The sequence below is a fragment of the Salvelinus alpinus genome, chromosome 5, assembly GCF_045679555.1.
Source record: "Salvelinus alpinus chromosome 5, SLU_Salpinus.1, whole genome shotgun sequence".
Taxonomy (NCBI): domain Eukaryota; kingdom Metazoa; phylum Chordata; class Actinopteri; order Salmoniformes; family Salmonidae; genus Salvelinus; species Salvelinus alpinus.
In genome coordinates this window covers 11,996,423-12,023,416 of record NC_092090.1, presented here as the reverse complement: position 1 = coordinate 12,023,416, position 26,994 = coordinate 11,996,423, and the positions used below count along the sequence as shown (strand labels likewise).

General features: G+C 41.0%; 2 protein-coding genes across 3 annotated transcripts in view; one reads left to right on the top strand and one right to left on the bottom strand.

The window, feature by feature from the left end:
• Window positions 1-392: 392 nt before the first annotated feature.
• cpt1aa (carnitine palmitoyltransferase 1Aa (liver)) lies at window positions 393-20,345 on the bottom strand. 2 transcript variants are annotated; one of them, XM_071400629.1, is made up of 19 exons: window positions 20,206-20,345; window positions 19,371-19,529; window positions 19,083-19,225; window positions 18,828-18,999; window positions 18,502-18,606; window positions 18,215-18,352; window positions 18,016-18,093; window positions 15,184-15,291; window positions 14,945-15,032; window positions 13,410-13,605; window positions 12,730-12,918; window positions 12,329-12,434; window positions 12,076-12,192; window positions 11,501-11,665; window positions 10,725-10,856; window positions 10,156-10,308; window positions 9,903-10,016; window positions 8,618-8,710; window positions 393-1,660 (listed from the first exon to the last, which is right to left on the bottom strand). In XM_071400629.1, exons 2-19 carry the CDS (start codon window positions 19,509-19,511, stop codon window positions 1,574-1,576), a joined length of 2,325 nt encoding a protein of 774 aa, XP_071256730.1. In that variant the 5' UTR covers window positions 19,512-19,529; window positions 20,206-20,345; the 3' UTR covers window positions 393-1,573. The 2 variants fall into 2 exon arrangements, with proteins under 2 accessions (XP_071256730.1, XP_071256731.1); XM_071400630.1 differs by lacking the exon at window positions 14,945-15,032 and adding an exon at window positions 14,317-14,401.
• The window catches only part of cars1 (cysteinyl-tRNA synthetase 1), a 35,864-nt gene continuing 28,666 nt past the window's right edge, over window positions 19,797-26,994 (top strand). Inside the window, exon 1 of the mRNA XM_071400626.1 lies at window positions 19,797-19,894. Coding sequence (XP_071256727.1) covers window positions 19,858-19,894 — 37 coding nt within the window. The 5' untranslated portion in view covers window positions 19,797-19,857. The remainder of the gene's footprint in view (window positions 19,895-26,994) is intronic.

Sequence of the window (26,994 nt, the reverse complement as noted above, 5' to 3'; positions counted from 1 at the left end):
CTAAGTTCAGCCCGTGGCTACGTATCATCAGTCTTCAAAGTGGAAAGCCACAACAGAAAATATGTGTCAGGACCTTAGCAGTGTGGTAGTGCAGTGCTTTTCAGCTGTGGACTATGACAGGACTTGTACATCCACCCGTCATACCTACCAGGCTTCTAGTAGATTACAGCCTCAGGGTGAAGAGGACACAGGAGAAAGGCCGAAGTGAATGTACTGGTATTCTAATTAAAGAGATCCATCTTCTGGGTTAGAACGGCTATGGCAGTTGGGCTGACATCAAATCAAAGTGTATTGGTAGTGTACACAGTTTATCACATTTAATAGCGTGAATTGCTTGTGTTACTCGTTCCTGACAGTGTAGCAAAAATGTCAAACAAGTATACCACTATTAATCCACTGATAACATACACTTTTATTTTGGTATATATATGCTGTTTTACATATTTATAACGAAACATGTAACGCTATCGCCTTGCTATCGCCTTAGCAACAAAGGAATACCTTCTACAGCAGACATTTCTATTGCTATATGATATTTCTAATTCTTTTGAAATTAAAATGATCAAGTGTAAATATTTGTAATTATACTTTACATCGAACAAAGAAAATGTGACGTGTAATGCCTCATGGTGTAGTTTGAAGGAAGTTGAAGGTAGTTCGGTGAGGCATTGCTAACAAGCGTTAGCGCAATGACTGGAAGTCTATAGGTACAGCTAGCAGAGACATAAAAATGGTATCCATGAGTTCATGTGCTTCTGGGTAAGTAGAAAAAGGGCTTGATTGCCAAAATGTAGCACTATCCCTTTAAGACTTTACCAACGGTAGTTATACTGTAGTACATAGAGGGCTGGTTTCCTGGACACAGATTTAGCATAGTCCTGGGCAGAAAAACATGTTGAAAGGAGAATATCCATATAAAGTGCTTTTTAGTCCAGGACTTATGTCCGTGTCTGGGCAACTGGGCCTTAAGTATGATCCTTCAACTGTCACTAACCATACTATTGAAATGTGTCAGACTCTAGGCTGTTATGGTGTCCATGTTAGGACAGCATCACCTGTCCATGGAAGTTGTCCTAAAATGGGTACTGTACCCCTGCCCAACAGTCCTTTACTTGGTGGTACACAGAGCAATGGTTAAAACAACAACCGATATTAAAACCCAGAAACCAAAATGCTTTTGTGCAGTTCAAAATACATAGCTAGCAGCTGAAAAGAATTGCACGCAAGACAGCGGGTGTACTGTAAGCGCTGACTGAAATGTTCACGGCCATTTGGTCACTTCACTCTCCAAATCTCACTTCAACTACCACAGTGCATTAAGGCACCAGCACTTTGAAATGAGCTGAGCATAACCTTAACATAGGACAACACATGGCAGCATGGGTCTGTGAGCTAGCATGCAATACACAACTTAAAAAATTGCAAAAACACCCCTATAATCATTCCTATACACTCTTATTTTGTTAATATTATATGATTTTTAAACACATTCTAAAATCATAACACAGAATTTCATCTGAGTAAGCCTATGGAAGAGTTCAAGTTCAGGTTCAGGTAGGGGGGAGAAAGAAAGTCACGCCAAGGCATTTGCATCCAGCTGAAATAAGGCCAGGATGTCGAGCATGGCCTGTTTGATGTGGTTTCCAAAACGATGAGAATCCTATTGGACAGAGGAGAAACAATTTAGAATGGACACGTTCTAAAACAAGCTGACACAATAAAACTTTAGAATGGACACGTTCTAAAACAAGCTGACACAATAAAACTTTAGAATGGACACGTTCTAAAACAAGCTGACACAATACAACTTTAGAATGGACACGTTCTAAAACAAGCTGACACAATAAAACTTTAGAATGGACACGTTCTAAAACAAGCTGACACAATAAAACTTTAGAATGGACACGTTTTAAAACAAGCTGACACAATAAAACTTTAGAATGGACACGTTTTAAAACAAGCTGACACAATAAAACTTTAGAATGGACACGTTTTAAAACAAGCTGACACAATAAAACTTTAGAATGGACACGTTCTAAAACAAGCTGACACAATACAACTTTAGAATGGACACGTTCTAAAACAAGCTGACACAATACAACTTTAGAATGGACACGTTCTAAAACAAGCTGACACAATACAACTTTAGAATGGACACGTTCTAAAACAAGCTGACACAATACAACTTTAGAATGGACACGTTCTAAAACAAGCTGACACAATACAACTTTAGAATGGACACGTTCTAAAACAAGCTGACACAATAAAACTTTAGAATGGACACGTTCTAAAACAAGCTGACACAATAAAACTTTAGAATGGACACGTTCTAAAACAAGCTGACACAATAAAACTTTAGAATGGACACGTTCTAAAACAAGCTGACACAATAAAACTTTAGAATGGACACGTTCTAAAACAAGCTGACACAATAAAACTTTAGAATGGACACGTTCTAAAACAAGCTGACACAATAAAACTTTAGAATGGACACGTTCTAAAACAAGCTGACACAATAAAACTTTAGAATGGACACGTTCTAAAACAAGCTGACACAATAAAACTTTAGAATGGACACGTTCTAAAACAAGCTGACACAATAAAACTTTAGAATGGACACGTTCTAAAACAAGCTGACACAATAAAACTTTAGAATGGACACGTTCTAAAACAAGCTGACACAATAAAACTTTAGAATGGACACGTTCTAAAACAAGCTGACACAATAAAACTTTAGAATGGACACGTTCTAAAACAAGCTGACACAATAAAACTTTAGAATGGACACGTTCTAAAACAAGCTGACACAATAAAACTTTAGAATGGACACGTTCTAAAACAAGCTGACACAATAAAACTTTAGAATGGACACGTTCTAAAACAAGCTGACACAATAAAACTTTAGAATGGACACGTTCTAAAACAAGCTGACACAATAAAACTTTAGAATGGACACGTTCTAAAACAAGCTGACACAATAAAACTTTAGAATGGACACGTTCTAAAACAAGCTGACACAATAAAACTTTAGAATGGACACGTTCTAAAACAAGCTGACACAATAAAACTTTAGAATGGACACGTTCTAAAACAAGCTGACACAATACAACTTTAGAATGGACACGTTCTAAAACAAGCTGACACAATACAACTTTAGAATGGACACGTTCTAAAACAAGCTGACACAATAAAACTGTAGAATGGACACGTTTTAAAACAAGCTGACACAATAAAACTTTAGAATAGACACGTTCTAAAACAAGCTGACACAATAAAACTGTAGAATGGACACGTTTTAAAACAAGCTGACACAATAAAACTGTAGAATGGACACGTTCTAAAACAAGCTGACACAATAAAACTGTAGAATGGACACGTTCTAAAACAAGCTGACACAATACAACTTTAGAATGGACACGTTCTAAAACAAGCTGACACAATACAACTTTAGAATAGACACGTTCTAAAACAAGCTGACACAATACAACTTTAGAACGGACACGTTCTAAAACAAGCTGACACAATAAAACTTTAGAACGGACACGTTCTAAAACAAGCTGACACAATAAAACTTTAGAACGGACACGTTCTAAAACAAGCTGACACAATAAAACTTTAGAACGGACACGTTCTAAAACAAGCTGACACAATAAAACTTTAGAACGGACACGTTCTAAAACAAGCTGACACAATAAAACTTTAGAACGGACACGTTCTAAAACAAGCTGACACAATAAAACTTTAGAACGGACACGTTCTAAAACAAGCTGACACAATAAAACTTTAGAACGGACACGTTCTAAAACAAGCTGACACAATAAAACTTTAGAACGGACACGTTCTAAAACAAGCTGACACAATAAAACTTTAGAACGGACACGTTCTAAAACAAGCTGACACAATAAAACTTTAGAATGGACACGTTCTAAAACAAGCTGACACAATAAAACTTTAGAACGGACACGTTCTAAAACAAGCTGACACAATAAAACTTTAGAATGGACACGTTCTAAAACAAGCTGACACAATACAACTTTAGAATGGACACGTTCTAAAACAAGCTGACACAATACAACTTTAGAATGGACACGTTCTAAAACAAGCTGACACAATAAAACTTTAGAATGGACACGTTCTAAAACAAGCTGACACAATAAAACTTTAGAATGGACACGTTCTAAAACAAGCTGACACAATAAAACTTTAGAATGGACACGTTCTAAAACAAGCTGACACAATAAAACTTTAGAATGGACACGTTCTAAAACAAGCTGACACAATAAAACTTTAGAATGGACACATTCTAAAACAAGCTGACACAATACAACTTTAGATTGGACACGTTCTAAAACAAGCTGACACAATACAACTTTAGAATGGACACGTTCTAAAACAAGCTGACACAATACAACTTTAGAATGGACACGTTCTAAAACAAGCTGACACAATACAACTTTAGAATGGACACGTTCTAAAACAAGCTGACACAATACAACTTTAGAATGGACACGTTCTAAAACAAGCTGACACAATACAACTTTAGAATGGACACGTTCTAAAACAAGCTGACACAATACAACTTTAGAATGGACACGTTCTAAAACAAGCTGACACAATACAACTTTAGAATGGACACGTTCTAAAACAAGCTGACACAATACAACTTTAGAATGGACACGTTCTAAAACAAGCTGACACAATACAACTTTAGAATGGACACGTTCTAAAACAAGCTGACACAATACAACTTTAGAATGGACACGTTCTAAAACAAGCTGACACAATACAACTTTAGAATGGACACGTTCTAAAACAAGCTGACACAATACAACTTTAGAATGGACACGTTCTAAAACAAGCTGACACAATACAACTTTAGAATGGACACGTTCTAAAACAAGCTGACACAATACAACTTTAGAATGGACACGTTCTAAAACAAGCTGACACAATACAACTTTAGAATGGACACGTTCTAAAACAAGCTGACACAATACAACTTTAGAATGGACACGTTCTAAAACAAGCTGACACAATACAACTTTAGATTGGACACGTTCTAAAACAAGCTGACACAATACAACTTTAGAATGGACACGTTCTAAAACAAGCTGACACAATAAAACTTTAGAATGGACACGTTCTAAAACAAGCTGACACAATAAAACTTTAGAATGGACACATTCTAAAACAAGCTGACACAATACAACTTTAGATTGGACACGTTCTAAAACAAGCTGACACAATACAACTTTAGAATGGACACGTTCTAAAACAAGCTGACACAATACAACTTTAGAATGGACACGTTCTAAAACAAGCTGACACAATACAACTTTAGAATGGACACGTTCTAAAACAAGCTGACACAATACAACTTTAGAATGGACACGTTCTAAAACAAGCTGACACAATACAACTTTAGAATGGACACGTTCTAAAACAAGCTGACACAATACAACTTTAGAATGGACACGTTCTAAAACAAGCTGACACAATACAACTTTAGAATGGACACGTTCTAAAACAAGCTGACACAATACAACTTTAGAATGGACACGTTCTAAAACAAGCTGACACAATACAACTTTAGAATGGACACGTTCTAAAACAAGCTGACACAATACAACTTTAGAATGGACACGTTCTAAAACAAGCTGACACAATACAACTTTAGAATGGACACGTTCTAAAACAAGCTGACACAATAAAACTTTAGAATGGACACGTTCTAAAACAAGCTGACACAATAAAACTTTAGAATGGACACATAAAACTTTAGAACGGACACGTTCTAAAACAAGCTGACAATAAAACTTTAGAACGGACACGTTCTAAAACAAGCTGACAATAAAACTTTAGAACGGACACGTTCTAAAACAAGCTGACAATAAAACTTTAGAACGGACACGTTCTAAAACAAGCTGACACAATAAAACTTTAGAACGGACACGTTCTAAAACAAGCTGACACAATAAAACTTTAGAATGGACACGTTCTAAAACAAGCTGACACAATAAAACTTTAGAACGGACACGTTCTAAAACAAGCTGACACAATAAAACTTTAGAACGGACACGTTCTAAAACAAGCTGACACAATAAAACTTTAGAACGGACACGTTCTAAAACAAGCTGACACAATAAAACTTTAGAACGGACACGTTCTAAAACAAGCTGACACAATAAAACTTTAGAATGGACACGTTCTAAAACAAGCTGACACAATACAACTTTAGATTGGACACGTTCTAAAACAAGCTGACACAATACAACTTTAGAATGGACACGTTCTAAAACAAGCTGACACAATACAACTTTAGAATGGACACGTTCTAAAACAAGCTGACACAATACAACTTTAGAATGGACACGTTCTAAAACAAGCTGACACAATACAACTTTAGAATGGACACGTTCTAAAACAAGCTGACACAATACAACTTTAGAATGGACACGTTCTAAAACAAGCTGACACAATACAACTTTAGAATGGACACGTTCTAAAACAAGCTGACACAATACAACTTTAGAATGGACACGTTCTAAAACAAGCTGACACAATACAACTTTAGATTGGACACGTTCTAAAACAAGCTGACACAATACAACTTTAGAATGGACACGTTCTAAAACAAGCTGACACAATACAACTTTAGAATGGACACGTTCTAAAACAAGCTGACACAATACAACTTTAGAATGGACACGTTCTAAAACAAGCTGACACAATACAACTTTAGAATGGACACGTTCTAAAACAAGCTGACACAATACAACTTTAGAATGGACACGTTCTAAAACAAGCTGACACAATACAACTTTAGAATGGACACGTTCTAAAACAAGCTGACACAATACAACTTTAGAATGGACACGTTCTAAAACAAGCTGACACAATACAACTTTAGAATGGACACGTTCTAAAACAAGCTGACACAATACAACTTTAGAATGGACACGTTCTAAAACAAGCTGACACAATACAACTTTAGAATGGACACGTTCTAAAACAAGCTGACACAATACAACTTTAGAATGGACACGTTCTAAAACAAGCTGACACAATACAACTTTAGAATGGACACGTTCTAAAACAAGCTGACACAATACAACTTTAGAATGGACACGTTCTAAAACAAGCTGACACAATACAACTTTAGAATGGACACGTTCTAAAACAAGCTGACACAATACAACTTTAGAATGGACACGTTCTAAAACAAGCTGACACAATACAACTTTAGAACGGACACGTTCTAAAACAAGCTGACACAATAAAACTTTAGAACGGACACGTTCTAAAACAAGCTGACACAATAAAACTTTAGAACGGACACGTTCTAAAACAAGCTGACACAATAAAACTTTAGAACGGACACGTTCTAAAACAAGCTGACACAATAAAACTTTAGAACGGACACGTTCTAAAACAAGCTGACACAATAAAACTTTAGAACGGACACGTTCTAAAACAAGCTGACACAATAAAACTTTAGAATGGACACGTTCTAAAACAAGCTGACACAATACAACTTTAGAATGGACACGTTCTAAAACAAGCTGACACAATAAAACTTTAGAATGGACACGTTCTAAAACAAGCTGACACAATAAAACTTTAGAATGGACACGTTCTAAAACAAGCTGACACAATAAAACTTTAGAATGGACACGTTCTAAAACAAGCTGACACAATAAAACTTTAGAAGGGACACGTTCTAAAACAAGCTGACACAATAAAACTTTAGAACGGACACGTTCTAAAACAAGCTGACACAATAAAACTTTAGAACGGACACGTTCTAAAACAAGCTGACACAATAAAACTTTAGAACGGACACGTTCTAAAACAAGCTGACACAATAAAACTTTAGAACGGACACGTTCTAAAACAAGCTGACACAATAAAACTTTAGAATGGACACGTTCTAAAACAAGCTGACACAATAAAACTTTAGAATGGACACGTTTTAAAACAAGCTGACACAATAAAACTTTAGAATGGACACGTTCTAAAACAAGCTGACACAATAAAACTTTAGAATGGACACGTTCTAAAACAAGCTGACACAATAAAACTTTAGAATGGACACGTTCTAAGGCAAACTGATACAAAATAACCTATATGGATATGGACACGTTGGTATCAATAAGCTGGCACGGTACAGCATGTTAGTCATGGACACGTATGCTAATACAAGTCTGTACACTAATAAAATCTTTATGTAATTCAGGACACGTATGTTAAAACAAGGTGACTACAATGAAACTTTAGAATCGGACACGTTCTAAAACAGGTCTGACACAATAAAACTTTAGAATGTGACACGTTCTAAAACAAGTCTGTACACAATACAGATCTTTATGATATTCAGATCACGTATGCTAAAACAAGTCTGACACAATAAAACTTCAGATATGGACATGTTCTAAGGCAAACTGATACAAAATAACCTATATGGATATGCAGTTGGTATCAATAGTGGCTGGTCAGCCAGGTCTGTATGTTATTCAGGTCTGTATGTTACCCAGGCGATAGCGATGTCTCTGTTTCAAGTGAGGACAGCTGATTGAAAGCAACATTCAAGATAGACCATGTGGATCAGCCAACTCACCGTCTCAGGACTCGAGTGCTTGCTGGAGATGTGGAAGTTAATGAGGTTTTCTCCCAAGATGATGTAGGACACACCATATCCATCATCTGCCACCTGACACACAAAGAGAGAAACACAATCAGCGTGTGGAAAAGGATTACACTGCAGCACAGAGATAATCACACTATATCCTACTGGATTTTCAATTGCTAAAATTTGAGAAAACTTGGGCCCTTTAAAATGTATTTTTTAAATTTTATTTAAGATTTGTTTTACAGGTTTTCCCACACTATTTCGCATATTTTACAGAGTTACAATTGGAATAAATTAATTAGGCCCCTAATCTATGGATTTCACATGACTGGGAATACAGATATGCATCTGTTGGTCAAAGATGCCTTAAAAAAATGTGGTTGTGGTTTGGTAAGAAGAATGCCCCTCACCCTACAGGTGTGATTACTACCTCTGAGGGTTTATAGCTTGAGGTAGTCACCTCATACAAGTACTTGGGAGTATGGCTAGACGGTATACTGTCCTTCTCTCAGCACATATCAAAGCTGCAGGCTAAAGTTAAAACTAGACTTGGGTTTCCTCTGTCGTAATCGCTCCTCTTTCACCCCAGCTGCCAAACTAACCCTGATTCAGATGACCATCCTACACATGCTAGATGACGGAGACGTAATTTATAGATCGTCAGGTAAGGGTGCTTTCGAGTGGCTAGATGTTCTTTACCATTCGACCATCAGATTTGCCACCAATGCCCCTTATAGGACACATCACCGCACTCTATACTCCTCTGTAAACTGGTCATCCCTGTGTACCCGTCACAAGACCCACTGGTTGATGCTTATTTATAAAACCCTCTTAGGCCTCACTCCCCCTTATCTGAGATACCTACTGCAGCCCTCATCCTCCACATACAACACCCGTTCTGCCAGTCACATTCTGTTAAAGGTCCCCAAAGCACACACATCCTTGGGTCACTCCTCTTTTCAGTTCGCTGCAGTTAGCGACTTGAACGAGCTGCAACAAACACTCAAACTGGACAGTTTTATCTCAATCTCTTCATTCAAAGACTCAATCATGGACACGCTTACTGATAGTTGTGGCTGTTTTGCGTGATGTGTTGCGTAAGATTTTTGAACACCAGGATGAAGAACACAGACAATAAGATTGTGCGATTATGTTTAAAGGCGGCAGATCACTCCCGAATCTGGTCTGAAAACATCTGACAATCTTTAATGCTACTTTAAAGCCTAATTCATTTTGAGTAGAGGGCCCTTTTGAGGCCAGGCAGGGAACTCACCGGACCAAAGCCTCCCCCGCTGGACACGTACTCCGGGTGTCTGGCCAGGTCAAACAACTCCACCTGCTGGAGGGGAGTCTGACTGGTAGACAGCCTCCAGGGCTCTGACAGCACCTATGGGAGAGGACACACGCTTTAACATGGACACCTCTCAAAGGAAAACAAACCGTATCAAAACTAAAAACACACAAACACCTCCATTCCACTGTAAAGATGAATAGTAACATTCACAAGTCAAAATACTGCATGTGACCTCTTTGAGGAAGGCCGAGTCCTCCCCCAGGTACTTGGAGACCACGTAGAGACAGAAGAGGTGGCGGTCAATGCCTCCTCCAGTCATGGCCAGTCGGTAGAGCTGCTGGTGTCTCGTCGCAGCTTCCTTCAACAGTTTCAGTCGCAGCTCTCTCTACAGAGAAGACAAGGAATGGTAGGAAGAGACAAGGAGACAAGATGAAAGGAAAGGGGCATACCTAGTCATTTGCACAACTGAATGCATTCAACCAAAATGTGTCTTCCGCATTCAACCCAACCTCTGAAACAGAGGAGTAAAGGGCTACTAAGTAAAGGTGGAATCGGTCTCTTTTGGCCAATCACATCCAGATATCACAATCTAACCATTTCTCCCATGAGCAAAGATATGGAAATAGTTGGTTGCATTTTTGGGGGGGCATACATTTTTTTGGTATATATATATGTATGCGTGTGTATGTATATATTTTTTTATGCCCAAAAATATATATTTTTCATGGAGGACTGACCCACAACTTTTCAGTTCCTGTAATGCTCACAGATCCACCATCACAGTTGAACCAAGATCCTTACCGGGTTGTCTTCCACCATGGAGCGGGCGAAGGCACAGGTCTCCACGGTGCAGGAACGCACCGTCTCTGTGCGACCCTCTCGGAACATGCGTGTCATGGACGCCTCGTACGTTAGACAGAACCTCCCCTTGTCCTGGAAGACAAATTCAATTTAATCAAATTTAATAAAACATTTATCCACTCAGGGGTGAATAAGGAAAGTCAGGTTGACATTTTTTTAAGAGTAAAGACTCAGTTAACCGTCCTGTAATGTGGTTATAACATATTATAACTAGAGTAAAGACTCAGTTAACCGTCCTGTAATGTGGTTATAACATATTATAACTAGAGTACAGACTCAGTTAACTGTCCAGTAATGTGGTTATAACATATTATAACTAGAGTAAACTCTCAGTTAACCGTCCTGAAATGTGGTTATAACATATTATAACTACAGTACAGACTCAGTTAACCGTCCTGTAATGTGGTTATAACATATTATAACACATACAGTAGTATAAGACATAATAAAGACATAATATAGCTATCGTCCTCATTAAGGAGGATTTTTATCTCATCAAACTACAGATTGTTGACAGCTACTTACAGCACCATCTCTTAACACTGGTATTCATTCACATGTCCTAAGGAAGCTACATTCCCTACCTGGGTTTTCATATATACTTCCTACCCTCCTTCCTTCCAATTGCCTAGTTGGCTAATCAGCCAATGGACTAATCCAATCAGCTGATCCTCTTTACTGTTGCCAGTCAACAGGGGCAGAGATAAGGACCCTACCCTGAAGTGAGCCAGCTGCAGGGCGATCTGGATGAAGGCATCGGGGCTGGTGCGACACTTTTTGATCAGGCCCTTCCCGAAGTAGTTGAAGGGGATGATGTGGGAGTCGACGTCGTCTGCCAGGGCCTTGGCCACCATCAGAGAGCTGGCGATGGCCGTCTGACACTGAGGCACCGCACACGGGGAACAAAGACACTGTGAATCAGCCCATTTCACTTGGGGTCTCTGATGTATTTGATCAAAGAGCCTCAGTTCTTGATTTCATTTGAAGATTTGAGATGAGACAGTTGAGGAGGGGGGGGGGGTTCTCAGAAAGATTAGAGCTCAGGTGGCTTAAAGATGTGAAATCTGAAGGTATTTCTACTGTCTAGTCTATTATCACACTTGTACCAAACAGACAGGATCACTGGGGATCAGATTTGATCATTATAACAATGAAACAGAATGGAAAGGCCTGTGTGTACATGACTGATGTACATTAATTGATGATAATTCTGAAAACAATAAATCACATTTGAAAAGGGGAACATCCCTACAACATTGTAGTTTAACCCAAACCCCCTGTGGTAGGCTACCTCAGCTGGGATGTTCCACTGCAGCCTCTGAGGGCCTGGGAGGGACGGGTGGGGGTTTCCTTTGCAGTGGCCGTCCTCTGTGTAACCCAGCTTCACAGGGTCCATGGACAGCACATGCTACAATTAGACAACAACATCATTTAGAGACATGCACCATTTGTTCTGCCCGCTATCTATTCCTGATAACCTATACAGACACACTGTAAACATGAACACAACTAAAGAGGCAGAAGGGCTCTACTCTGCTAGCTACCTCCCAGAGGTGCCCTATGATGGGGGCATCTGCCCAGCTGTGCTCTGCGTTCAGACCCATGGTCCCGTTCCTGAACACGATGAGGTTGAAGGACTTATCAAACCACCTACAGGAAAAAGACAAACACAAACCAGTGCTTGAGCATGAAGTAAGATACAAACTCAAGCATTTAAAAGTCATTTAATTCATAACATTTCTGAAAACGTCTAAACAATTTATAAATATTCAGTAACATTCATAAGTTGTTATAACAGCTTATTCTTGAAACTTTTTGTAAAGGGTAATCTGTAGAATAAATGAGGGCTCAGGTAGATGATAATAACAATAACAGAGCGCGTTGTAGAGCGCGTTTCCCACACTCCCTTGTGCATAATATGGAGGATTGGAGCCCTCGGTCTCACCTGTCGTAACATTTGCCGTGCAGCAGGGACTTGGCGTAGCTGTCCAGGGACCGGACAGGATCCTCAGCCTTGTAACGCTGCTCTGTGTCGTCCAGGGTCACAAAGAAGGCAGCCTTCTCCACAGTGTCCAGGGCCTGCTGGTTCCTGCCCTGTCTCAGGTAGGCCTCGCGGGCTTCTGCCCAGGGCAACCTGCCAAGTGGGGTGAACATACCATTGGGGAAACTTTTTGATAAAATAATTTATTACAGACAGTTGATTTTTACACCACCTTCAATATTTGGGTTGATCCATTTCGGTCTGTTTGTGGGTTGGGATTGACGTGGGGTATGGGGGGGGCGTGGTGTATGGGAGGGGGCCTGTGAGTGATTTTTTAACATTTCTGTTAAATCCTCATGTCTTACTCATTGTTGGACCCAAATGTACTATATTTATTGAATATTATACGAATCCTATAATTAAAAAAAATTGGCAATTCGGGTGCAATCATTTAAGTTAATTTCTCAGAAACGATTTCACAACAATCTGAGATGGTGGGTGTTTGTTAAGGTGTCTCTCAGTTGGTTGAGCAGGGCGCTTGTAACGGGCAGTTCCATTCCAGCTGGGCTACCCAAAATGGACACGTCGCGTCAGATAAAAGCATCTGCTAAATGGCATACATTACATGTGTAGCGTTAGCGTACCTGTCCCCAGCAGTGAGGGCGGCCAGGCACTCCTCCCCCGGCTGGGGTTCAGAGGGGTCAGCCAGGATGCGCTCCATCTGTTGCTCTACGGCCCTGGGCGACAGCACCCGACCGTCGTAGAACATGGGCACCTTGAAGTAGCGCCCCCGGTGGTACACCACGATGTGCCTGCTGTCCTGCATATGCTGGATGGTGTCTGGACAAGCACAAGGGTAGGAAGGGATAACTTTGTGTAACTTCCAACTAAATCTAAACTAGAATATGATTATGGCTTAAAGGAGCTCTGATAAACTATTCACACAATGTGGACCTACTGAAGAATTAGCACAACAAACAGGTGGAAACTGCAGTACTACAACATGGCTAAAAAGGGGTTCTCTAGCAACTAAGACAGAGTATCAAGCAGATACCTTGGAGAGACTAAATGTGCTCTGAACTGTTGTTTCAAGTGAAAGACTTGGGAGAGAGTGCTCTAAAGCACAAACTATGGTTGATGTCATTTCCAAGCAGCAGTCAGAACTGCAGTGGGATTCTTTGGCATGAAACAAAAGTTAAAAACACACAATGAAGAGGATTGCAATGAATCATGGGAGTCTATGGGGGTCTAATTCAGGACACTTTGTAGCCTCGGTCACAAAAAAAAATTGCCCTAAATAGCCAATCTGTTATGTCAACTTGGCACTGAGAAAACAGCTCCATCCTGCGATGCCAGTTGGCCTGTATGAAAAGTGCACATTGACTGGATATATTTGTGCATAGTCTGCGTACATTTAATGTACACGTTGCTAAATAATAAAATGATCAAATAATCTATTCAATCTGCAATTGGTTACACCCGTTCTATGGTTGTTAGAAGTGCTTTAGTCTGTGTGATTGAGAGACTGGGGAGGAAGAAGTGGCCATCTACCTGTATCTACGCCTGGGATACGACTGGTGTTGAACATGCGCTCATATTGCGCTGAGCACATTGGAATGGTATTTTGAAGCATGAGCTGAAAGGCAAAAAGGAAAATAGAAAAAAAAAAATGAAAAATGACCAAAGCACGAAAGCCTGCTCTCCTAGAAACTGACGGGAGGGGAGCTACAGGGGTGGGGGGTTGATGGAGGAACCAGAACGGCTCACGGGAACATTTCTCCCACGGAAGAGAAGAAAGACAGATGGGTGGGGATTTTAAAAAATACAACAAATTGAAGGGAATGATTGGAGGGGATGGGGAAGGGTTTGAGATAGCTGGTCCTATTTCACCAGCATGTTACAGACTTGAGAAATATGGTCGTCTGGGTCAAAATAAACTAGATTCCTGTACAATAACACTAGGTGCAAAAACAGTAATTCCAATAAGGACTTACAATCACTTACAGTGTCAGACAGTACCAAACAGTTATGTATCACCTATTTGGCCTGCATTCATGAGTTTGTTTTTATGGAACATGCTGGTGAAACAGGAATTCCATGGGGAGAGGAATGGGTGGGAGGGATAAGGGGTGAGCTGGATCCAAAGTTGGTCTGTGACAGTAACGCTCCCTCCTCTTACCCCGTTCCAGGCCTGGGAGGCGGGACGTATTGAACAAGCGCTCCCATTGGGCGGAGCAAAGAGGAACTCTTTTATCCAGTGCAAAGAGCTGCACCAGAGAAAACATCCCGTCCGCAAGTGTGAAACAGAAACAACCATATTTATGTCATTGGGTATTAAATACAGAGGGAAGAGGAACACACACTATGGTCATAAAGCAAACAGATAAGAAGCAGTGACCAAAAGTGAAGGTTATTTACCGGTTTGATCTGCGCTCTGTCCAGCATTCTCCTGTACAGCATGATGGCATGGATAGCATTGCCTGCCCGAGCGGCCTGCAGACTGGTGGGAAACACATACAGGAAGTCCTAAGAGAGAGGGAGTGAGAATGGAGAAAAATATGACAATCACTGAATGAAAATCTACAATGGATAAAGAGAAATATTGCCAAGAGAATCTGATCAAATAGAGTCTGATGAATTGCCAAATTGGTAAACATCCATAAACATATAATAACACATACTTATCAAAGACAGTACAGTATGAAAATAGGCTAAAAGTGCTTCTCCAATAGAAATCCCTGATCATACTTGTAGGCGATGTCATGGAGGCGTTGGCTAGCTAAGCTCATGCGTAGAAACACGTCATCGGATCTAACGGTTGTCTCGCACCGAACTGAGCATGTGCAGGCTGTCAAATCAAAAGCACCCCTTCCATATAACATTTAAAAACGCCAGTCGCACGTCTGAGCTGTCTCTGTTGCAGGTGCATGGTGACAGTTGAATAAGATGAGAAGAAAGAAGAAACCTGCACACTGCTCTCGCTAGCATCACTGCTCTTTAATAAGCTATACGTATCGGCCTTCGATATATAATTGTTTTTATATTAAGTCCGCAAGCTAGATCCCTGCAATGTCTCATTGAAGATCCAGATAACTTTTCTGGCCTCTCTGGACTAAATCCTAATTATGATAAGTGTACCATATTACATGTTGGATCTTTTACATTGTAGTTTACCCACAAAATGTGCTGACTGGGAAGTAGACATACTTCGTATTCATATCACAAAATATATAAATGAGCTCTCCACAATGAATTTCAAAAGAAAACTAGTAAAAATAGACAAGATCCTGCAAACATGGAGAGGTAAATACCTGTCTATTCATGGGAAAATTGCTCGCCAGCATCACCGATCTCGCTAGCATCACTGCTCTCGCAAGCTCTCGCCAGCATCACTGCTCTCGCTAGTATCACTGCTCTCGCCAGCAGTGCGCTAGTATCACTGCTCTCGCTAGCAGTGCGCTAGTATCACTGCTCTCGCTAGCGTCACTGCTCTCGCCAGCGTCACTGCTCTCGCCAGCGTCACTTCTCTAGCCAGCAGTGTGCTAGCATCACTGCTCTTGCCAGCATCCCTGCTCTCGCCAGCAGTGCGCTAGTATCACCACTCTCGCCAGCATCACCGCTCTTGCCAGCAGTGCGCTAGTATCACTGCTCTCGCCAGCATCACTGCTCTCGCCAGCAACCTGATGAACTTCTTAGTCAGCATCACTTCTCTCGCCAGCACCCTGATTAACTCCTTAGCCAGCATCGCTGCTCCTGCCAGCATCGCTGCTCTCTTCCGCACCCTGATGAACTTCTTAGTCAGCATCACTTCTCTCGCCAGCACCCTGATTAACTCCTTAGCCAGCATCGCTGCTCCTGCCAGCATCGCTGCTCTCTTCAGCACCCTGATGAACTTCTTAGTCAGCATCACTTCTCTCGCCAGCACCCTGATTAACTCCTTAGCCAGCATCACTGCTCTCGCCAGCAGTGCGCTAGTTTCACTACTCTCGTTAGCATCACTGCTCTCGCCAGCAACCTGATGAACTCCTTAGCCCTTAGCTCTGCCGATTTTGTTGTGAGGATACAGAATCAATAGACCATTTGTTTTGGTATTGCCCTCAGGTAGCCTGTTTCTGGTCTCAGGTTCAGGAATGGCTGAAAAATCTGAACATTAATCTAAAATTTACCCTAGAAATAGCATTGTTGGGATATCTGGAGAGACCAGGTCAGTCAATTACTAATAGTCTTAGTAAAAGTATTAATCTTCAACTAGCAATCTGTGGATTCTATTCCATTAGATAGATTCAAAGTGTGTCACAACATGGTTGAAAGATATATGGTGTGTAGAAATCTGAAGAGGGTGGCCAGGAGAGATAGGTGGGATAGGCTGAGGGAAGCTGAGGGTTAAGATGTGGAACTGGAGACAAGTGGGAGTGGAGTTGCTGACTGGGGGGATAGAATGACAGTCAAAGACTGTCAAGCACCTGATGCCGCGCAGGTGCTTGTACGCATGTACACATGCATATTCACACACACGCATTCAAATGCACACATGTGCACACACACGTAAATATTGCCATGCACTGAAACTTATCCAGTTGGCCTTGCTGTTTAGATTACTGTTGTCCTTGATGTCTGTTGTTTTCCTTTGGTTTTCTATTTTGTTCATTTTGTTGGTTTGGGCATTGAGGGACGGTGGCTTGGAGGGGTTTTGGGTGTGTGGAATGGTGGGAGGTTGATTTCTTCAGGGGGGGTCTTGGATGGTTGAGGGGCAGCTCTCAGGAACTGTGGGGGGATCTTGGAGGGTTGGTGGCCTGGCGGTTGGGGGCCGGCGGCCGATAGGTCGCTGGTTCATGTCCCCATTTTGGGAGATCTGTCGACGTGCCCTGGTTGCTCCTGTGAGTTGCTCTGGACGGGAGTCTTTTAGATGACTGAATGTCATGTAAATGTTAAGCGGCTTCACTGCAGGTAGATTGTATGTTTTAATGGTTTTTGACAAATATTTAAACGTGTCAGTTTCACGAGGTTGGAGTAATAACATGTTCAACTACTTAAGACATTGGCTCCAATCTAGGTTGTGCCTTTACATTTCGAGAAAATAAATAGCTTTTGAATCATTTTTCACTTCTCAAACCCCAGCCTGGTCTGTCTGGTCTGTTTCACAAGCGTTCCCGGAAGTCTCGTGATGTTGCGCCCCTGGGTTCAGTAAGTCTGTGATATTATTACATTCCTAGCAACTTGATTATATATAATGCTAGTTCTGACTCTTACCATTGCATAGTAGTTGCTGTTGACCATGATTGGTCCACGGCCTCTTAGGTAGATGTACTCCTCCCACCAGTCACTGACCTGAGAACAGCAAGACAAGCAGGAAGATGGACATGTCGGAATCATACGAAAAGCTATGGAAAATAAATGAAGCTATCTATGAAAATCTGATGAAAACAATATTAATTAAAATGTGACTTACATAGTTTGTAGCCCACCAGGATTTGAGTTTCAGGTACCACTGAAGTTTAGGACCCAGGCCTTTCTCAAAATCCTTGGCAAGACCCTCCATCCTCAAGTACTGTTCGTCGTCCATGAGCGGACGGGCAGATTCAAGGTACTAGCAGAGAAAACATGTATGACAATCTAACATTGCACACCTTCAGGAGTTCTATAAATAGCCACATTGTACCCCTCTAGTAAATGGTTATAATCCATAAAAAAAAAAAAGATGGTTAAGCGGAGATGTGTTTTGTTTCTGTCACTCACTCTATTGATGGTGTCTTTCACCGAGGGCAGAGGGAGCTGTGGTAACGATGTCTGGAAGCTGTACAACTGGGGATTCCGCCTCCCGGAGAAGATTTTCACCAGGACCTGCACTCATAAATATGGCCTGGTCTGTTAAAGAAGTCTACCTTCAAATAAAAAGGATCATATATATATTTTCTTTGCACCAGTCTTTTGTTTATTTGGTCTGGGGAAGATATTTCTGACATATGATCCTTCTAGGTATAATATTTCTGTAGCCCCCGCCTCTACCCGGCATTGGTTTCCCACGAGGCAACACGTGACATGGTCGTTTGCAGTCGACTCACCAGCCAGATGCGCGTTCTCCATGGCACGGTGCCGTGACGGGCATACATCCATCCATGCCAGGAGAGCAGCCACTTGAGTGCAGTTCGCATGGTGAAAAAAATAGCCACCCAGAGCCCTGTGCCAACTAGCACCCCGCCAACCACCTGCTGCTTCTCAAAGGACATATAGCGACTGCAAGGAGAGAGGCAAAGCATCACTTACTGGCCATAAACATCCATCAATTGTCATTTTATCTATGTGATTATATACTTTACCTAACAGGCAGGTGAGCACCCACTTTGGTGAACAGTGCCAAGGAAGGGTCAGCTTGGACGTACTTTGCCCTCCCCATGTACAGCCCCACCACTAACATCAGGCCGGTGGGACTGCCAGGGTACACCCCAGTCATCACCCCATTCTGTGGAGGAAATTATATTCAGCTGTTTGACACATCAACGTCACTGTTGGTTGTATTTACGTGATCTGTATAACTTGGTATTGGTATGCCTGGTGGCAAATTTCCCTTGAGACAAAGTTTGAATACAATTTAAGTGTTGGAGCACCTTGAAGCGGATAAACTTTTTCTTCCAGGAATGCAGGCCAGACAGGTAGATTTGTCTCAGGGCCTCGTGGCTCAACTGCAGATCAATGCCATCTGGAGAGACGGTGAACTGGAACGCCACAGCCTGGTGAGCTTCTGCCATGACTCTGCCAGAGGTACTCTACAGTCGAAAACGCATGACAAAACATCACCAAAACATCATCACATGATAAAAATTGAAGCACACAGGCAACTATAATAAAATGACCTTCTCTCGTAAGCTACTTAGGTAGAAAGGACCCACCCACTCTCATGAGCTACTTAGAAAGGACCTTCTCTCAAACAGATGTGACAAGTGGGTGGGAAACATTTGTTCCATTCAGTGAGCAAAAATCTAGTAACGTGATGGTGTGATAAAGCAGTGCTATTTGAGTTTGGCCAATGACAGATGCGCAGCACGACTGCATAAAACACAGCCTGAAACGCAACCAACCTGAATCAACGGAATCATGGTCTCCAAGCAAGATATCAGCACAGACAGAAGGGGTTAGTTATAAATATCTTTGATGTCAGCTAACGTTAATTCCGGATCAACTTTGTGAATTCCAAGGCAGAAAGATACTAGCCAGTTGGCTTGTTTGTTAATATAGCTAGTTGTGACATTCATCCGTTAACTAACTGTCCGCTTATCCTGCCGTTAGCTAGCTAGCTATACTAGCTAGCTAACGTTAGCTAGCAGCAAATTGTGGAAGCGCCGGCTAGTTAGCTATGTTAACGTTAGCTAGCTAGATAATGTTGGTCAGACAGCTAGCTAGCTAAATAGTTTGATAACAGGTGAAATCAACAATTAAACTCACGTAGTATCTTCAAATGGCTACTTTTCAAATATATTTTAGTTCAAAAACATTTCAGCAGCGATTTCAACGACACCAAGTTAGCTGGCTACTACACGCTGGGTAGTAGGCTACGTCGGACGCTCTGGCACGTTCCAGGTTGCATAGATAGGGTATATTCAAGGCTGACTGTCTATCCCAAGGTGCCACGGTTCCGGTCTAGAATCACGGTTTCGACTGCTCCTACAGTTTGGCTTCGGTACTGCAGTTTAACTGACACCCGTCCCAGAAAGCGAATTTCCATACACGACCACATAGTGAAGTCAGATTTCAAATGCATAATAAAGACACTTTATCATTGCTTGACTTGGGCAGGAGCTCACCAGAGATGAGTACCAGCACCTCACATTTTCTACTGCTTGAGCTCCTGTTCATCTTATAGAATGTTAGCTCAAAAAGTATTGTGGAGCTCCTGCACCTAAAGTTTGTACCAGAACCTATTTCAGTCCAAGTCAAGCACTGCACTTTAGTCATCAGCTTTGTGCACAAAACATCCATTGAATTATTAAAATAATTGTCACTGAGGCAGATATATTTATTTTTTTATCTATTACCTTCATCGACGACTCAGCACCCAACTCCATTTTCACGCACCCTGAAACCACATATGAATGAGTCAAAAGGCAGGGGTCCACTTTCTCCAAAAATTTCACTCCTACCGTAACAGACTCATCTTTATCCTGACCATCGGTGCAAGGCTCGGGTTCCAAGAACCTCACCAAACCTGCCACCTCTGGTAATTCCCCTCATTCACTTCCATTTCTCCTCCAGAACTGGATCCGGTGTACGGCTCACTCTGTTTGCACTTGCCACCAGCCTTCTTCGACCTACCATCTCCCTTTTTTCCCACCATCTTCAACAGATTCAATCCCACCCTCTGCCTCCCTCACTCTCTTCAACCTCCACCTCTTTCCTTCCATTCTTCCTCGGTATTCCAAGTATACGTCTCCTTGTGATAATATTGCACTTCTCCTAACATACATCTCGTTCTTGCCCTCTCAGGGGGACGCCATTTCCTCCTCCATTGATCAAAGTTGCTATGACCGGAACTCGATGCTAGTGCACATGAGATGTTGGTCCTTATAACCTGGATACAACCCGGATATAGACGGTCCATGTATCGGCGTATACGAACGCTAGTAGATTACCTTGAAAAAACTAAGGTTGGACATCTTGGATGCAGTCTCCAGTTGTTATTATACCTCAGTGGTCTAAGCTGGGCAGATAAACCTGTATGGATGTAAATCATTGACAATGATTTGAGCATGTACAATAGATTTGTAGTTGTAAACACAATTTGCAAGTGTGTAACTGATGAGTTGTGAACATGAAGGGGAAAAAAAGTGTAGTTGTAAGTTAATATTTCTAAACAATAATTGCACCTGCGGATGTCAATTTTGCTCACAGACTTTTGGCAGGACTTTAGCACCCTACAGTGAAAAAAGTATTTGTAGATGTGCAATCAAGGAGAGAGGGCAGAAGCTCTGAGAGGTGGGACCTGTTTCTTATAACCAATTAGATTTGGTTTTCATAGACCAGCATACTCTACACTGGTTGGTTGGTTGGTGACAGCTCACATGGGCCGTGTTGTCTAGCGCAACCACCTGTCAATCACGACGTGCGTCACCAGTTTACCACAGACTGATTGTCCAATGTCCACCAATGAATCCTAGCTGTTAGCTGTCATAGTGGGTACGTTTAAATGTCTTTCTTTTGTGGCTAGGTAGCAAGTATTTTTTTCTTCTTTGTAATACATTTTGGAAGCAAATGTTTTTTTTACCTTTATTTAACTAGGCAAGTGATTGTCCAAGTCATTGTTATTAAGGGTTTGTAACTAACGTTGTAGTCTGATACTAGCTACCAAAATCGATTAAAACTTCTTAAGGCTAGCGGAACCCCTCGACAACATCTGCTGAAAAGGCAGAGCGCGAAATTCAAAAATATATTTTTGAAATATTTAACTTTCATACATTCACAAGTGCAATACACCAAATTAAAGCTTAACTTCTTGTTAATCTACCCATCGTGTCCGATTTCAAAAAGGCTTTACAGCGAAAGCACACCATATGATTATGTTAGGTCAGAGCCTAGTCACAAAAAAAACATACAGCCATTTTCCAGCCAAAGAGGAGTCACAAAAAGCAGAAATAGAAATAAAATGAATCACTAACCTTTGATGATCTTCATCAGATGACACTCATAGGACTTCGTGTTACACAATACATGTATGTTTTGTTCGATAAAGTTCATATTTATATCCAAAAATCTCAGTTTACATTGGCACGTTATGTTCAGTAATGTTGTGCCTCAAACATCCGGCGAATTTGCAGAGAGCCACGTCAATTTACAGAAATACTCATCATAAACTTTGATAAAAGATACAAGTGTTATGCACAGAATTAAAGATATACTCCTCCTTAATGCAACCGCTGTGTCAGATTTCAAAAAAGCTTTACGAAAAAAGCACACCATGCAATAATCTGAGTACGGCGCTCAGACACAAAAACAAGTCATACAGATACCCTCCATGTTGTGGAGTCAACAGAAGTCAGAAATAGCATTATAAATATTCACTTACCTTTGATGATCTTCATCAGAATGCACTCCCAGGAATCCCAGTTCCACAATAAATGTTTGTTTTGTTCGATAAAGTCCATAATTTATGTCTAAATACCTCCTTTTTGTTCGCGCGTTAAGTTCACAAATCCAAACTCAGGAGGCGTGGGCAAGTTCAGACGAAAGTCCAAAAAGTTATATTACAGTCGTAGAAACATGTCAAATTATGTATAGAATCAATCTTTAGGATGTTTTTAACATAAATCTTCAATAATGTTTCAACCGGAGAATTCCTTTGTCTTTAGAAAGGAAAAGGAACGCAGCTACCTCTCACGGGTGTGCGCGAGACTGAGCTCATGGCACTTTGCCAGACCTCTTACTCAATCAGCTCTTATTCTCTCCTCCTTCACAGTAGAAGCCTGAAACAAGGTTCTAAAGGCTATTGACATCTAGTGGAAGTCTTAGGAATTGCAATATGACCCCATTTACACTGTATATTAGAAAGGCAATGAGTTGAAAAACTACAAACTTCAGATTTCCCACATCCTGGTTGGATTTTTCTCAGGTTTTTGCCTGCCATATGAGTTCTGTTATACTCAGACATCATTCAAACAGTTTTAGAAACTTCAGAGTGTTTTCTATCCAATACTACTAATAATATGCATATATTAGCTTCTGGGCCTGAGTAGCAGGAAGTTTACTCTGGGCACGCTTTTCATCCGAACGTGAAAATGCTGCCCCCTATCCCAAACAGGTTTTAGGTAAAGTTATTTTGCAAGCTATTTTAATTTTTAATCAAAACGCTAGCTTAATTCTGTATGGAGTCATAGCTAGCTAACTAGTATAATCATTTGAAAAAAAATCATTCACCTGCTAAGACCAAGTAACAGACATAAATCCCATGATTTATTGATAACCCAGTTAGATCTGGAGTTTTAGTAGAAGCACGACTGAAGGTAGAAAATAATTGATTTGACATTGGCTTTATTCTGTACTGCCCTTTGATTCATGTAAAATCTTATCTAAACAATTTACAATTGTCTGTACGAGTCACAGAGAGGGTAGTATAGACTTACTTTTGTAAGTATTAATTGAGGAACCAGGTGAGGAGGGACACAGTCTTGTTGGCCGTCATGTCCTCTGCAGCCAGTTCCTGCACCCTGATGGACACAGTGTTGTGGTAGAGCTTGAATAACCTGTCAAGGTGTTGTAATGTGTTGGGATGCACTGCACCAGCGTCACTGCGGCCTCCAGCCTTGCCCATGGCCTGCTGCAGCACTATCCACAGTTGATTGGCCAGGTCGTCTGACAGGCCGTACACCTTGACAAAGTACAGTGCATTTGGAAAGTATTAAGACCCCTTGACTTTTTCTACATTTTGTTACGTTACAGCCGTATTCTAAAATTGATTAAATCATTTTTTTCCCTCATCAATCTACACACAATACCCCATAATGACAAAGCAAAAACAGGTTTTTACACATTTTAGCCCTGAGACACCCCTCCCTGTGACTCCTACCAATGCACTTAGTACCTATAGTTGGGTCTCCGGTTAGGTTACTTTATACCAGCCACTCGGGTTCCCGATAGACTAATTAACCAGATGCTAAAAATCCTCAATTAATCAAGTCTATTTCAGAAACCTAGAGTAAAACGCCATGCACTTGTATTTGTATTTATTATGGATCCCCATTAGCTGCTGCCAAAGCAACAGCTACTCTTCCTGGGGTCCAGCAACATTAAGGCAGTTTATACAATTTTAAAGACATTACAATACATTCACAGATTTCACAACACACTGTGTGCCCTTAGGCCCCTACTCCACCACTACCACATATCTACAGTACAAAATCCATGTGTATGTATAGTGTGTGTGTGTGTGTATGCGTGTGTCTGTGCCAATGTTTGTGTTTCACAGTCCCCACTAAGGTGGTTTTTTTTCATCTGTTTTTAAAAATCTAATATAACTGCTTGCGTCAGTTACTTGATGTGGAATAGAGTTCCATGTAGTACTGTGTAGTACTGTGTAGTACTGTGTAGTACTGTGTAGTACTGTGTAGTACTGTGTAGTACTGTGTGCCTCCCATAGTCTGTTCTGGACTTGGGGACTGTGAAGAGACCTCTGGTGGCATGTCTTGTGGGGTATGCATGGGTGTCCGAGCTGTGTGCCAGTAGTTAAGACAGACAGCTCGGTGCATTCAACATGTCAATACCTCTCATAAATAGAAGTAGTGATGAAGTCAATCTCTCCTCTACTTTCAGCCAGGAGAGATTGATATGCATATTATTAATATTAGCTCTCTGTGTACATCCAAGGACCAGCCGTGCTGCCCTGTTCTGAGCCAATTGCAATTTTCCTAAGTCCTTTTTTGTGGCACCTGACCACACGACTGAACAGTAGTCAAGGTGGGACAAAACTAGGGCCTGTAGGACCTGCCTTGTTGATAGTGCTGCAGAGCATCGCTTTATTATAGACAGACTTCTCCCCATCTTAGCTACTACTGCATCAATATGTTTTGACCATGACAGTTTACAATCCAGGGTTACTCCAAGCAGTTTAGTCATCTCAACTTGCTCAATTTCCACATTATTTATTACAAAATTTAGTTGAGGTTTAGGGTTTAGTGAGTGTTTAGTGAGACTCTATGACGACACAGGGTTTCAGAAACTCAACAGTGAATTAAATTGATAGACACCTTCAGTGCCCTTAACTAAACCCAACTTTTTGTTTTGTGGTCTATTACAATTTTAGCACAACATTCAATAACAAGGAAAACGGTTTCTTACCTTCTACAACTTCATAAAGTTGTTTTTTGTCTCCCGCCTCAGGATGATCAGTCCCTTAGATGGTGTAAAAAAAACTAACAACTACTTTAACACACTTCTATCAATGAGATAACCTTAAGGATTCCTCTTAGAATTTTACTTTAGGTACAATAAAAATCTAAATATGAATACAATAAAAATCTCTATATTTTAAGCTAAAAAGCTAGAGCAAAAATCTTCTTCCTGCAGGTGACCGGTTCTTCTAGCATGCCTGCTACCCTCCTTCTTCCTTTCAGCTAACTCTTTGTGGCTAACACATTCTCAAATTATGCACTCAGTGGGTCACACCCAAAGTGGGCATTGCTCTTAAGGTTGTTTTTTTCAGCACCCCCTAACCCCTGCCCTTTTCTCACCTAAGCAGGACGTACGCTAAACAGCACTCTGTAGGGTATTACCGGGGTGTAGCCAGAGGACAGCTAGTTTCCGTCCTCCTCTGGGTACATTGACTTCAGTACAAAACCTAGGAGGCTCATGGTTTTCACCCCCTTCCATAGACTTACACAGTAATTATGACAACTTCCAGAGGATGTCCTCCAACCTATCCCAATCAAAGGATCAGAGAATCTAGTACTGAAAGCATAAGCTACAGCTAGCTAGCAATACAATGCATAAAATGTGGTGAATAATTGACTCAAAGAGAGAGAAAGACAATAGTTGAACAGTTTTGAACTCATTTATTTATTAAAAAATGAAGTAGGAGAGAGCGAGAGGAAGAGAGCTACCTATATTTAGTTGTATTCTTTTCACTTTCACTAAGATAGCGAATGCAGCTAGCTCATTTAGCCTACTCAAACACCCAGCTCAAACAGAGAGGGATGATATGTTAGCTAGCTGGCTATGGCTATCCAACACTGGAACTCTTCCAAGTCAAGGTAAGCTTTTGGTTCTATTAATTTATTGCCACCGGGGCCGCCGGTGTAACTGCTAAACGGCTTGCCGACTGTAAACTGTACTGCATGATTGTAAAGGGTTTACTAACGTGTTAGATCCAGTAGCTATGTTGACTACGACGTTATTAGCTAATATGGTGACAACGATGTAGGCTGTGTGTAGCGGTTATGATATGAAGGTTTGGCTTAGAACGTTTTTTTCACCTGGTCACAGACAGCTGATGTGTTGTGCACTGAAGTCCACAAGTGAACTGAAAAGGTGAGAGGAGGACAGCATGTAGATGTGAAAAGGAATTAACTTTTTAGGGATAGGGGGCAGCATTTTCACTTTGGATGAATAGCGTGCCCAGAGTGAACTGCCTACTACTCTGTCCCAGATGCTAATATATGCATATTATTATTACTATTGGATATAAAACACTCTGAAGTTTCTAAAACTGTTTGAATTATGTCTGTGAGTATAACAGAACTCATATGGCAG

Coding starts and splice junctions, on each gene's coding strand:
- cpt1aa (XM_071400629.1), bottom strand. CDS start 19,511: ATGGCAGAAGCTCACCAGGCTGTGGCGTTCCAGTTCACCGTCTCTCCA. Junction 15,033..15,183: donor ACAGAGCGCAGATCAAACCG/GTAAATAACCTT, acceptor TCTCTGGTGCAG/CTCTTTGCACTGGATAAAAG. Junction 10,309..10,724: donor CCATGGTGGAAGACAACCCG/GTAAGGATCTTG, acceptor TCTTCTCTGTAG/AGAGAGCTGCGACTGAAACT.